A 15,474-nucleotide genomic window follows, 5' to 3' on the forward strand; every position below is an offset into this window, starting at 1 on the left:
TCTCTGGACCTGAGATATTATACAGTCTGCTCTTGGGCAGCTTGGCACCAGAAACCAGATTAATGGGGCAATCATAAAGACGATGGGGAGGTAGTTCTTTGGGGAGAACACATCCCCAAAGTCAGACAGGTAACTCGACACAGACTGGGTATCCACCCCAGCCAACTGGGTGCCCAAGCAGTGTCCTTGACAATACATACTCCATTTTACCACCTCCCGAGTCTGCCAGTCTACTACAGGATTGTGGAGAGCGAGTCAAGGAAGTCCCAGTACCACAGGTGAGGGCAGACCCTCTAGCACATAACAGTCCAACACCACAGAGTGCATGACCCCCACCTGAAGATATAAGTCTCGAACTACTTGAGTAAAATGCCCCTGTCTCAAGGTTGCGGAGTTTCTAGGTTCCAGAACCGGCACAATTGATAAACTGATTACTACGGAACTGGGTCACCCAGCTACCCCATGTCTATACTTAAAAGAATCCCTATGGCACGCTGAGCATAACGACATGGGTGTCGTCTTTCTATGAGGTTCCTACACCAAGATATGTGGGATGATGGGTTTTCATAATGCTAAGATGGGGGAGTATCCAGCCTCTAAGAGAGGTCACCACAGGGGGAGGGCTTTGGTTTTAGGCTAGGAAATAACAGTGAACACATAACTTTTAATAAATAGCATCTAAAATGTATACAACTCAACTGACAAACAGAAAAAGTGCTCATGTTAAACAGTGCTCAAACAATAAAAATTGGTTGGATCTCACCAATGATAGCAGAGCGGAGTGCCTCTCCAATAATGACGGACGTGTAGTCACCATAGAAATACTCCCAGTGTCCTTGACTGGAAGTCCGTAGTCCACGTATAGGGGCTGGGTATGGGGTAATATCTTTCTTCCCTGTTAGACCCGTTCAAGCTCCTGTCCTGACAAGGACAGGCCCTAAGTGATCCCTAACTATGGACTCCACCAAAACATGGACAGTAACAGATTCTCCCAACGCGTTTCATATCCAGTAACGGAGACTCATCAGGGGAGCAGATATGCCAGTAAACAGCTGGCCAATAGTCCAATGAAAGTATAATACAAGTCCTTTTGGGTGTAGGGACCCGCAGTGGCTAGGTACCCATCCCGCCGTATGTGTTCACGGATATGAAACGTGTTTGGAGAATCTGTTACTGTCCATGTTTTGGTGGAGTCCATAGTTAGGGATCACTTGGGGCCTGTCCTTGTCAGGACAGGAGCTTGAACGGGTCTTAACAGGGAAGAAAGATATTACCCCATACCCACCCCCTATCCCTATACGTGGACTACGGACTTCCAGTCAAGGACACTGGGAGTATTTCTATGGTGACTACACGTCCTTCATTATTGGAGAGGCACTCCGCTCTGCTATCATTGGTGAGATCCAACCAATTTTTATTGTTTGAGCACTGTTTCACATGAGCACTTTTTCTGTTTGTGTCAGTTGAGTTGTATACATTTTAGATGCTATTTATTAAAAGTTATGTTTTAATATAGGAGTATCCTCCCAGCTATTGTACATTGTTGACCCTGAGGTTATTGGAATAGTGGTGATTATTTCACACTATAGCTTGTTCCATCTAGGAAATAACAGTGAAGCAGCCACGGAGCTGGACCAGAAACCGGGTAACTAACATGAACACAAACGGGACCTTTCACATGAGACAGAGTGATCAGGTAAAGCAAAAGGACCTAAGATCATGTGACAGAGTGGGAGGCGGTCAGGGGTGGAGCCAGACGCCGGGGAAACAGAAGGGACAAGCATAAAAGAATAGCGAAACAAGCAGAGGTCATAGCCAGGAGGTTTACAAGATACTAACAGGGAGAGTCAGAGAATAGTCAGAAGCCAAGCCAGGGGTCAGTAATCTAGGAAAACGAATAAAGCACGTGACAGCAAGACACTAAGCAAGCCTGCACACACTTCAGAGGTCAAGCATACAGACTGCAGAAAAATCTATAGCTGACAAGGATACCAGGTTAGGAGCGAGTTTAAATAGCCCTCCCATCTTGAAAGAGAGGCTACAAACATTAACCCTGAGAGCACAGGACATTAACCTTGTCCTAACCATAACAGTACTCCCCCTTAACGGGGGGCCACTGGACCCCCAGGCTTCTCAGGGTACCTGGCATGAAAAGCCCGCACCAGTCGATCAGCATGCACAGAACTGGCCGGAACCCATGATCGATCCTCAATAGAATATCCCTTCCAATGTATTAAGTACTGAAGCCTTCGACGCATCCACTGTGAATCAATGATGTGCCCTACCTCATACTCCGGTTGACCCACTACCAACACTGGCGGAACATTGGATGAGGAATCTTCTCTAACTGTCCCCACAGGTTTGAATAGGGACCTGTGGAAGACATTTGATATTTTGAAGGAGGCGGGCAACTGTAATCTATAGGCCACCGGGTTGATCACCTCTAATATCTTGTATGGATATAGAAACCTGGGGCCCAACTTCATAGAGGGTACTTTAAGTTTGATGTTACGGGTAGACAACCACACCTTCTCCCCCACCGTCAGTGTAGGAGTTGACCCCCTCCTCCTGTCTGCAAAATGTACCTCCTTTGAGCTTTGGAGATATTACCCTGAACCTCCCTCCAAAGGTATCTGGACCCTGTCAGCACCGGCGCGCTGCTACGGCTGAGCAGGGTGACTCAACCACACTGCGGGAGAGCCCGGGGTCAGATGGCACGGGGAAAGCTCAGGCGGACGGGACCTGCGCAGCGTGCTGAAGGTAGCAGAAAACAGAAGGGTCTACGATCATGTGACCGCAGGGGGGCTTAGCGTCCTGCTACTGGAGATAAGTGCAGGATTCTACAGGCACCTTGAAGTAGAGGAGAGGGGAACTCAAGTCGTACAAACGGGCGTCATACACGGAGAGGGCGGCGCGGTACAGAAGGGGCGAGCAGAGAATAGTCAGAACGTAAGCAAGGATTCATACACGGAGATAGCAGCGCAGTACAAGAGGGACAGACAGAACTCTAAACGGGGACAGAACCAGACAAGCATAAAGTAGCACAGGCACAACACGGTCACACACTCGGCCAAGGGTCTGAGTATAAGCGACAGAGGATGGCTCCCAGAATCCCAGAGTGAGGCCATCCAATTTCATCCAACCATCAACTTGACACTCAACTACTCCTGCACTGAAATTACCTTAATGGACACCATCATTAAGCTGCAGAACAATGAAATAGAGACATCCCTGTATCAGAAGCCAATCGACCGTCCAACATACCTTAAATGGGACAGTTTCCATCCAAAACACATAAAAAACTCCATTGTCTACAGCCAAGCCATCGGATACAATCGTATATGTTCCAACCCCATGGACAGGGATGAACACCTTGGTCGCCTCAGAAAGACCTTTTTGTATCAGGGCGACCATCCAAGAACAATTGAAAACCACATCACAAGAGCCACCAGAATATCAAGGAATCACCTGCTACATTACAAAGCTAAAGAAGAAAATAACCAGGTGCCCCTAGTGGTCACCTACAATCCAAATCTGGAGGCGCTAAGGGGAGCTGCACGGAAATTACAACCTTTACTGCAAAAAGATGCCCGATTACAATCCTCCAGACCCCCCACTACTGTGTTTTAGGCAGCCCCCAAATCTAAGAAGCATCATTGTCAGAAGCTCGCTGTCCTCTCCAACAGCTGCAGGAACCTTTCCGTGCAACCAGAAAAAATGTAAAACCTGTCCATTTATAATGACCACGGACAAGATAAAGATCCCCAACTCACATCAGGACTACAGATCCCAGGTACATTCAGCTGCATCACTTCTAATGTGGTGTACCTAATTATTTGTACTAAATGTCCAACTGGGGGTCTGTATGTGGGGGAGACAGGGCAGAAAGTGAGGACAAGGATGTATTCTCATCGCCATATAATAAGAGAAAAAAGAATGGATCTACCTGTGGCAACACATTTCTGTCTCCCAAATCATAACATTATGGACATGAAATTACTTGTATTAAAAGATAACTTCAAAACTCAGAGAGACAGAAGAGTCTGGGAATATAAACTGATGACGACCTTAGACAGTCTAACTGCAGGAATGAATGTGTCGCATGGATTTATGTCTTTTTACATCAACTAAGGAACTTGCCCCTCAGACTTTAAGGGGTCATCACAACAGAGACCCCAATCAGGACAATAAAACATTCCTAATCTAAGAACTGGCCCAATAGTTATGGACGTAACTGTTTATCACTCATGGTAATTCTGCTTCATGTCACCTGTCTTATCCATGTTTTGTTTTTTTTCTGTGCTATGTTGTGCATAAATATGTGATTCTTCAGAATTTGTATTAGTCTTTGCCTGATGAAGAGACCGGAGTAGTCTCGAAAGCTGCAATTTGTTACCATCTTTTCAGTTAGCCATTAAAAGGTATCAACCACTGAGGACTCTCAATTCTAAACATTTTTCTATCTACTGGCTAACACAGTACCAAGATATATATCTTTCCTGTTTCCGTATCTGGTACATTGGAGGGGGTACAGTCATGAGGAGAGGATGTGGGTACCAGCATCTGATGTACATACGGCCAGACTGGTCCGGGCTTTTCACAAGGCACACCCTGATAGGTTGAGTCTTGAGGTTCCGGAGGTCCCTTATAGAAGAGGGGGCACTGTCACGGGGTTACCACAACAGTGTGGAGCCAAAAGACCGCAGCATCTGATTGCTCCTTCTCCAGTGCTGAGAAGCACTTCTCCTTCATTTTAAATGTGTTTATTTATTCTGGCAGAACAGGGGTTAATCGGCCATGTTGGAAATCCCTGTGCTCACATCTGAGCTTGGTTAGCCACTCCTTTTCCCTTTATAATCTGAGCTCTGTAACTAATCCTTGTCAGAGCTAGCATTTGCTGCACGGCTAATGGTGGGAGAGGAGTTCATCTGAGAAGGAGAGATGGAGGCGTTATTACTGACTGTTACTTGGCTTGTATGTGTGGGAATTCCTTATCCTTCCCTGTTTTTCTTTCTTCCCCTTCTTCACACCCCAGTGCATTCCTATGCTATATGTGAGTGAATATTTTGTATGCCTCGAGTTTTCAGTTATCCTTTGTATGTGTTGCCTTGTTTGCTGGGTTGGTGTACAACGGTGCACAGTAGCGCCCCCTCATCCCGGGGTGGGGAAAGAGAACAGACGGAGGGCTGACTCAGGTTATAAGGCAAGGGCGGAGGCCCTGGTATCTTCACCTTAGGAAATATCCTGGGGAGTAGGGCGAGCTATGGCGCTCCCTAGTGTTAGGGACAGGGAAGGATCCCCTGGTCCCAGGTCACCCGACAGTTGTTTCGTGACAGTGATGCCATCCTTCTCTGCTGGCTGGTGATGTCACTGTGATGTCATCCTTCTCTGCTGTACTGTGACGTCATCCTTCTCTGCTGTACTGTGATGTCACGGTGTGATGTCATCCTTCTCTGCTGTACTGTGATGTCACGGTGTGATGTCATCCTTCTCTGCTGTACTGTGATGTCACGGTGTGATGTCATCCTTCTCTGCTGTACTGTGATGTCACGGTGTGATGTCATCCTTCTCTGCTGTACTGTGATGTCACGGTGTGATGTTATCCTCCTCTGCTGTACTGTGATGTCACTGTGTGATGTTATCCTCCTCTGCTGTACTGTGATGTCACTGTGTGATGTTATCCTCCTCTGCTGTACTGTGATGTCACTGTGTGATGTTATCCTCCTCTGCTGTACTGTGATGTCACTGTGTGATGTTATCCTCCTCTGCTGTACTGTGATGTCACTGTGTGATGTCATCCTCTGATGTACTGTGATGTCACGGTGTGATGTCATCCTTCTCTGCTGTACTGTGATGTCACTGTGTGATGTTATCCTCCTCTGCTGTACTGTGATGTCACTGTGTGATGTCATCCTTCTCTGCTGTACTGTGATGTCACGGTGTGATGTTATCCTCCTCTGCTGTACTGTGATGTCACTGTGTGATGTTATCCTCCTCTGCTGTACTGTGATGTCACTGTGTGATGTCATCCTTCTCTGCTGTACTGTGATATCAATGATTAGTGAATTACCAGTTTAGCTTGGGACGATCACACATTCCCAGTATTGGCTCTGTTGTCACCCATCCCCCACTTCACTCGCTCTTTATCTGTGTATAAAGAAAGGTTTTGTAAACAGGAATAGGAAAGCTATTTTTTATTCTACAGACTGAAATCTGGTCTTGACTTGTTCCAGCGGAGGTTTTGTGACACGGTATCAGTGCAGGTTGGTGCTATCAGCCTGGGGTTCAGAGCACGTAGCATTGGCAGGAGATCACAGTGACGCTTTCCTTCCCTGTGGTGTTAACAGGAGCAAATTGTGGAGAAACTATCGCTGTTATCAGCAAACCAAACTGCAAACAAGTCCAGAGCCGCCCGCACCGCCCTGACAGTCCCCGTCGCCTACGCCGCCAACATTGATTCTATTGTTTAACGTTTCTACAAAAATTGGTCAAAGAAGTTGCAGGTGCGACCGAAACATCACCACAAGCCTGCAGGGGGCGCCGGCGCCATGGCAAAGCGTTTAGTCACTGACCGCGGTATGTTTATGTGTTATCCTACTTATAATAGTCTCGTTTGCAGTGAGCGGCGCGGAGTAATCATTCCCAGATCTCAGCTTGGTGGCAATACACAGACTGGAAACACAACAGAATATCTGTTACAGTGTATCAGCGGAGACGGATCCTGCTAGATCTCAACAAAGCAGAGGTTGCACCTCTCACGTCCTGCTGCTACAATGTGTCAGTCTGGATGTCAATCTATAATCTTATACAACAAGCAGAAAGGAGGCGGAAATAAAAAATCCTTTATTATGTCATACTGAAGCTTTATACAGCAGTGAGCCCGGATAATCAGTGCAGTATAGGCGCAGCCTGCGATACTGTGCACGCAGAGTATAACCACAGCAGAGAGGTCAGCGGCAGCCGGGTCATACAGAGGTGCACCCCACCAGTCACTGGTATCAGCCGGGTCATACAGAAGTGCACCCCACCAGTCACTGGTATCAGCCGGGTCATACAGAAGTGCACCCCACCAGTCACTCTAGTATCAGCCGGGTCAAACAGAAGTGAACCCCACCAGTCACTAGTATCAGCCGGGTCATACAGAGGTGTACCCCACAGGTCACTAGTATCAGCCGGGTCATACAGAAGTGCACCCCACCAGTCACTCTAGTATCAGCCGGGTCAAACAGAAGTGAACCCCACCAGTCACTAGTATCAGCCGGGTCATACAGAGGTGTACCCCACAGGTCACTAGTATCAGCCGGGTCATACAGAAGTGCACCCCACCAGTCACTCTAGTATTAGCCGGGTCATACAGAAGTGAACCCCACCAGTCACTCTAGTATCAGCCGGGTCAAACAGAAGTGAACCCCACCAGTCACTCTAGTATTAGCCGGGTCATACAGAAGTGCACCCCACCAGTCACTCTAGTATCAGCCGGGTCATACAGAGGTGTACCCCACAGGTCACTAGTATCTGCCCGGTCATATAGAAGTGAACCCCACCAGTCACTCTAGTATTAGCCGGGTCATACAGAAGTGAACCCCACCAGTCACTCTAGTATCAGCCGGGTCATACAGAAGTGCACCCCACCAGTCACTCTAGTATTAGCCGGGTCATATAGAAGTGAACCCCACCAGTCACTCTAGTATCAGCCGGGTCATACAGAAGTGCACCCCACCAGTCACTCTAGTATTAGCCGGGTCATATAGAAGTGCACCCCACCAGTCACTCTAGTATTAGCCGGGTCATACAGAAGTGAACCCCACCAGTCACTCTAGTATCAGCCGGGTCATACAGAAGTGCACCCCACCAGTCACTCTAGTATTAGCCGGGTCATATAGAAGTGAACCCCACCAGTCACTCTAGTATCAGCCGGGTCATACAGAAGTGCACCCCACCAGTCACTCTAGTATTAGCCGGGTCATATAGAAGTGAACCCCACCAGTCACTCTAGTATCAGCCGGGTCATACAGAAGTGCACCCCACCAGTCACTCTAGTATTAGCCGGGTCATATAGAAGTGCACCCCACCAGTCACTCTAGTATTAGCCGGGTCATACAGAAGTGAACCCCACCAGTCACTCTAGTATCAGCCGGGTCATACAGAAGTGCACCCCACCAGTCACTCTAGTATTAGCCGGGTCATATAGAAGTGAACCCCACCAGTCACTCTAGTATCAGCCGGGTCATACAGAAGTGCACCCCACCAGTCACTCTAGTATTAGCCGGGTCATATAGAAGTGAACCCCACCGGTCACTCTAGTATCAGCTGGGTCATATAGAAGTGAACCCCACCAGTCACTCTAGTATCAGCCGGGTCATACAGAAGTGCACCCCACCAGTCACTCTAGTATTAGCCGGGTCATATAGAAGTGAACCCCACCAGTCACTCTAGTATCAGCCGGGTCATACAGAAGTGCACCCCACCAGTCACTCTAGTATTAGCCGGGTCATATAGAAGTGAACCCCACCGGTCACTCTAGTATCAGCTGGGTCATATAGAAGTGAACCCCACCAGTCACTCTAGTATCAGCCGGGTCATACAGAAGTGCACCCCATCGGTCACTCTAGTATTAGCCGGGTCATACAGAAGTGCACCCTACCAGTCACTCTAGTATCAGCCGGGTCAAATAGAAGTGCACCCCACCAGTCACTCTAGTATCAGCCGGGTCATACAGAAGTGCACCCCACCAGTCACTCTAGTATTAGCCGGGTCATATAGAAGTGAACCCCACCAGTCACTCTAGTATCAGCTGGGTCATATAGAAGTGAACCCCACCAGTCACTCTAGTATCAGCCGGGTCATACAGAAGTGCACCCCATCGGTCAGTCTAGTATCAGCCGGGTCATACAGAAGTGCACCCAACCGGTCAGTCTAGTATCAGCTGGGTCATACAGAAGTGAACCTCACCAGTCACTCTAGTATTAGCCGGGTCATACAGAAGTGCACCCTACCAGTCACTCTAGTATCAGCCGGGTCATATAGAAGTGCGCCCCACCGGTCAGTCTAGTATCATCCGGGTCATATAGAAGTGCGCCCCACCAGTCACTCTAGTATCAGCTGGGTTATACAGAAGTGCACCCTACCAGTCACTCTAGTATTAGCCGGGTCATACAGAAGTGCACCCTACCAGTCACTCTAGTATTAGCCGGGTCATACAGAAGTGCACCCCACCGGTCAGTCTAGTATCAGCCGGGTCATACAGAAGTGCACCCTACCGGTCAGTCTAGTATCAGCCGGGTTATACAGAAGTGCACCCTACCAGTCACTCTAGTATCAGCCGGGTCATACAGAAGTGCACCCTACCGGTCACTCTAGTATTAGCCGGGTCATACAGAAGTGCACCCCACCGGTCACTCTAGTATCAGCCGGGTCATACAGAAGTGCACCCTACCGGTCACTCTAGTATTAGCCGGGTCATACAGAAGTGCACCCCACCTGTCAGTCTAGTATCATCCGGGTCATATAGAAGTGCGCCCCACCAGTCACTCTAGTATCAGCCGGGTCATACAGAAGTGCACCCCACCAGTCACTCTAGTATCAGCCAGGTCATACAGAAGTGCACCCCACCGGTCACTCTAGTATCAGCCGGGTCAAATAGAAGTGCACCCCACCTGTCAGTCTAGTATCATCCGGGTCATACAGAAGTGCGCCCCACCAGTCACTCTAGTATCAGCCTGGTCATACAGAAGTGCACCCCACCTGTCAGTCTAGTATCAGCCGGGTCATACAGAAGTGCACCCCACCGGTCACTCTAGTATCAGCCGGGTCATACAGAAGTGCACCCAACCGGTCAGTCTAGTATCAGCATGGCCTCGCGGGACAGCAGCTTCATCCGTCTCACATTTCCCTGCAGCTTCTCGGCCAACAAGTTTCCTTCCACTGGAACAAGAGATTCCTCCCGATTGTCCCTGAGAAACACACAGAATTAGTACAGTGTCCAGAGACTTAAAGGTGCTTCTGCCACCGCCCAGCGACGTCACCTGCCACCACCCAGCACTTGAGCACATTAATACACATTTATTTATTTTTCTCACTTATATAGTGCCATTAAATCCACAGCGCTGTACAGTAATTATCGGCTCCGTCCTCATTGGGGCTCACAATCTAGACTTCCTAACTGTACCTATTTGGAGCGCGGGAGGAAACCGGAGAACCCGGAGAAATCCCAAAAGCACAGGGAGAACATACAAACTCCTTGCAGATGTTGGTGGGATTTGAACCCAGGACCCCAGAGTTGCAAGGCTGCATTGGATTGCTAACCACTGAGCCACCGTGGTTCCGGAATGATTCCTTCATTTTCTTGCGTCTTCAGAAGTTGTCAGGATATGGAAGCTGCTGTGTGGCCGCACACTGGGACCTCTCACCTGTGCAATGGCTGTACACCCTACTGACTGCCACCACCACTGACACACGTGCATAAAGGGAATCTGTCACCAGAAATTTGCTCCCCTATCTGCATGCAGCAACATGATGTTGGGGCAGAGACCCTGATTCCAGTGATGTTTCACTCACTGGGTTGCTGGCTGCAGTTTTGATAAAATCAGTTTACTCTGCTGCAGATCTTGCAGTTCTCTTAATGGTGATCTCTGTATAACTCCGCCCACACCACTGATTGGCAGCTTTCAGTGTACACTGTGCAAGGACACACAGTGGTGGGGGCGGGATTCTACAGAGAAAACTGCCAATCAGTGGTGGGGGCGGGATTCTACAGAGAAAACTGCCAATCAGTGGTGGGGGCGGGATTCTACAGAGAAAACTGCCAATCAGTGGTGGGGGCGGGATTCTACAGAGAAAACTGCCAATCAGTGGTGGGGGCGGGATTCTACAGAGAAAACTGCCAATCAGTGGTGGGGGCGGGATTCTACAGAGAAAACTGCCAATCAGTGGTGGGGGCGGGATTCTACAGAGAAAACTGTCAATCAGTGGTGGGGGCGGGATTATACAGAGAAAACTGCCAATCAGTGGTGGGGGCGGGATTATACAGAGAAAACTGCCAATCAGTGGTGGGGGCGGGATTATACAGAGAAAACTGCCAATCAGAGGTGGGGGCGGGATTATACAGAGAAAACTGCCAATCAGTTGTGGGGGCGGGATTATACAGAGAAAACTGCCAATCAGTGGTGGGGGCGGGATTATACAGAGAAAACTGCCAATCAGTGGTGGGGGCGGGATTATACAGAGAAAACTGCCAATCAGAGGTGGGGGTGGGATTATACAGAGAAAACTGCCAATCAGTGGTGGGGGCGGGATTATACAGAGAAAACTGCCAATCAGTGGTGGGGGCGGGATTATACAGAGAAAACTGCCAATCAGAGGTGGGGGTGGGATTATACAGAGAAAACTGCCAATCAGTGGTGGGGGCGGGATTATACAGAGAAAACTGCCAATCAGTGGTGGGGGCGGGATTCTACAGAGAAAACTGCCAATCAGTGGTGGGGGCGGGATTATACAGAAAAAACTGCCAATCAGAGGTGGGGGCGGGATTCTACAGAGAAAACTGCCAATCAGTGGTGGGGGCGGGATTATACAGAGAAAACTGTCAATCAGAGGTGGGGGCGGGATTCTACAGAGAAAACTGCCAATCAGTGGTGGGGGCGGGATTATACAGAGAAAACTGTCAATCAGTGGTGGGGGCGGGATTCTACAGAGAAAACTGCCAATCAGAGGTGGGGGCGGGATTATACAGAGAAAACTGCCAATCAGTGGTAGGGGTGGGATTATACAGAAAAAACTGTCAATCAGAGGTGGGGGCGGGATTATACAGAGAAAACTGCCAATCAGTGGTGGGGGCGGGATTATACAGAGAAAACTGTCAATCAGAGGTGGGGGCGGGATTATACAGAGAAAACTGCCAATCAGTGGTGGGGGCGGGATTATACAGAGAAAACTGTCAATCAGTGGTGGGGGCGGGATTCTACAGAGAAAACTGCCAATCAGAGGTGGGGGCGGGATTATACAGAGAAAACTGCCAATCAGTGGTGGGGGTGGGATTATACAGAAAAAACTGCCAATCAGTGGTGGGGGCAGGATTATAAAGAAAAAACTGTCAATCAGTGGTGGGGGCGGGATTATACAGAGAAAACTGCCAATCAGTGGTGGGGGCGGGATTATACAGAGAAAACTGCCAATCAGTGGTGGGGGCGGGATTATACAGAGAAAACTGCCAATCAGTGGTAGGGGTGGGATTATACAGAGAAAACTGCCAATCAGTGGTAGGGGCGGGATTATACAGAGAAAACTGCCAATCAGTGGTGGGGGCGGGATTATACAGAGAAAACTGCCAATCAGTGGTGGGGGCGGGATTATACAGAGAAAACTGCCAATCAGTGGTAGGGGTGGGATTATACAGAAAAAAACTGTCAATCAGTGGTGGGGGCGGGATTATACAGAGAAAACTGCCAATCAGTGGTGGGGGCGGGATTATACAGAGAAAACTGCCAATCAGTGGTGGGGGCGGGATTATACAGAGAAAGCTGTCAATCAGTGGTGGGGGCGGGATTATACAGAGAAAACTGCCAATCAGTGGTGGGGGCGGGATTATACAGAGAAAACTGCCAATCAGTGGTGGGGGCGGGATTATACAGAGAAAACTGCCAATCAGTGGTGGGTTACAAAGATGCCGCACTACCTGGCAGCAGGTTACTTTTCACGTAGTGATAATCTCCTGCTGAGAAACTCCATCAAGGGAGCCAAGTAAGTGACACATTGCTGGGATCAGGCTCTCTGTCCCCGCATAATGCTACCCTCAGCTTACATAGCAACACACCTGCTGACAGATTCCCTTCAATGAGTAACTCCTGAGAGGCACATTCCTCTAGCACCGTGCGACCTTGCTCCGTCACACATAACAACTAATGGACGTCATTAATAATAATCACTATCAACAATAACCAGCGGCCTGTGGGAGAATATCGACCCGTCACTACGTAGAAGTATGTGCAGGAGAAAAAAATAAATGTGAGAACGTGTGTACTCTCATCATCCACCAGCACAATGCCATGACTTCTAGAATAAACCCACCCCAGATATACGGATCATAGAAAGACATAAACTCCACAAACAGCGCTGGGTCCATCCATGACTTATCCTGTATTATTACTATTATTTATTTATATAGCACCATTAATTCCATGGTCTGTACATGAGAAAAGGGGTTACATCCTGCATTATACCCCCAGAGCTGCACTCACTATTCTGCTGGTGCAGTCACTGTGTACATACAGTACATTACTGATCCTGAGTTACATCCTGTATTATACCCCAGAGCTGCACTCACTATTCTGCTGGTGCAGTCACTGTGTACATACAGTACATTACTGATCCTGAGTTACATCCTGTATTGTACACCAGAGCTGCACTCACTATTCTGCTGGTGCAGTCACTGTGTACATACATTACATTACTGATCCTGAGTTACATCCTGTACAATACCCCAGAGCTGCACTCACTATTCTGCTGGTGCAGTCACTGTGTACATACATTACATTACTGATCCTGGGTTACATCCTGTATTATACTCCAGAGCTGCACTCACTATTCTGCTGGTGCAGTCACTGTGTACATACATTACATTACTGATCCTGAGTTACATCCTGTATTATACACCAGAGCTGCACTCACTATTCTGCTAGTGCAGTCACTGTGTACATACATTACATTACTGATCCTGAGTTACATCCTGTATTATACCCCAGAGCTGCACTCACTATTCTGCTGGTGCAGTCACTGTGTACATACATTACATTACTGATCCTGAGTTACATCCTGTACAATACCCCAGAGCTGCACTCACTATTCTGCTGGTGCAGTCACTGTGTACATACATTACATTACTGATCCTGGGTTACATCCTGTATTATACTCCAGAGCTGCACTCACTATTCTGCTGGTGCAGTCACTGTGTACATACATTACATTACTGATCCTGAGTTACCTCCTGTATTATACCCCAGAGCTGCGCTCACTATTCTGCTGGTGCAGTCACTGTGTACATACATTACATTACTGATCCTGAGTTACATCATGTATTATACTCCAGAGCTACACTCACTGTTCTGCTGGTGCAGTCACTGTGTACATACATTACATTACTGATCCTGAGTTACATCCTGTACAATACCCCAGAGCTGCACTCACTATTCTGCTAGTGCAGTCACTGTGTACATACATTACATTACTGATCCTGAGTTACATCCTGTATTATACCCCAGAGCTGCACTTACTATTCTGCTGGTGCAGTCACTGTGTACATACATTACATTACTGATCCTGAGTTACATCCTGTATTATACCCCAGAGCTGCACTCACTATTCTGCTGGTGCAGTCACTGTGTACATACAGTACATTACTGATCCTGAGTTACATCCTGTATTATACCCCAGAGCTGCACTCACTATTCTGCTGGTGCAGTCACTGTGTACATACATTACATTACTGATCCTGAGTTACATCCTGTATTATACTCCAGAGCTGCACTCACTATTCTGATGGTGCAGTCACTGTGTACATACATTACATTATTGATCCTGAGTTACCTTCCGTATTATACCCCAGAGCTGCACTCACTATTCTGCTGGTGCAGTCACTGTGTACATACATTACATTACTGATCCTGAGTTACATCCTGCATTATACTCCAGAGCTGCACTCACTATTCTGCTGGTGCAGTCACTGTGTAAATGCATTACTGATCCTGAGTTACCTCCTATATTATACCCCAGAGCTGCACTCACTATTCTGCTGGTGCAGTCACTGTGTACATACATTACATTACTGATCCTGAGTTACATCCTGTATTATACCCCTGAGATGCACTCACTATTCTGCTGGTGCAGTCACTGTGTACATACATTACATTACTGATCCTGAGTTACATCCTGTATTATACTCCAGAGCTGCACTCACTATTCTGCTGGTGTAGTCACTGTGTACATACATTACATTATTGATCCTGAGTTACCTTCCGTATTATACCCCACAGCTGCACTCACTATTCTGCTGGTGCAGTCACTGTGTACATACATTACACTACTGATCCTGAGTTACATCCTATATTATACCCCAGAGCTGCACTCACTATTCTGCTGGTGCAGTCACTGTGTACATACATTACATTACTGATCCTGAGTTACATCCTGCATTATACTCCAGAGCTGCACTCACTATTCTGCTGGTGCAGTCACTGTGTACTTACATTACATTACTGATCCTGAGTTACATCCTCTATTATACCCCAGAGCTGCACTCACTATTCTGCTGGTGCAGTCACTGTGTACATACATTACATTACTGATCCTGAGTTACATCCTGTATTATACTCCAGAGCTGCACTCACTATTCTGCTGGTGCAGTCACTGTGTACATACATTACATTACTGATCCTGAGTTACCTCCTGTATTATACCCCAGAGCTGCACTCACTATTCTGC

The 15,474-nt window shown here is 47.9% G+C and overlaps 1 protein-coding gene across 2 annotated transcripts in view; it reads right to left on the minus strand.

Annotated features, from left to right (window-relative positions):
• Positions 1–15,474, minus strand: part of CFAP221 (cilia and flagella associated protein 221) — a 327,923-nt gene that overhangs the window by 132,901 nt on the left and 179,548 nt on the right. Inside the window, exon 24 of one of the 2 annotated variants that reach the window (XM_077273403.1) lies at positions 6,826–9,953. The exons of the other annotated variant lie outside the window; for it this stretch is intronic. Within the exon in view, the coding sequence (XP_077129518.1) occupies positions 9,836–9,953 (118 nt within the window). The 3' untranslated portion in view covers positions 6,826–9,835. Of the gene's footprint in view, positions 1–6,825; positions 9,954–15,474 lie in introns of those variants that run through there. 2 annotated transcript variants of the gene reach the window in all.

Source organism: Ranitomeya variabilis, chromosome 7, assembly GCF_051348905.1.
Source record: "Ranitomeya variabilis isolate aRanVar5 chromosome 7, aRanVar5.hap1, whole genome shotgun sequence".
Taxonomy (NCBI): Eukaryota; Metazoa; Chordata; class Amphibia; order Anura; family Dendrobatidae; genus Ranitomeya; species Ranitomeya variabilis.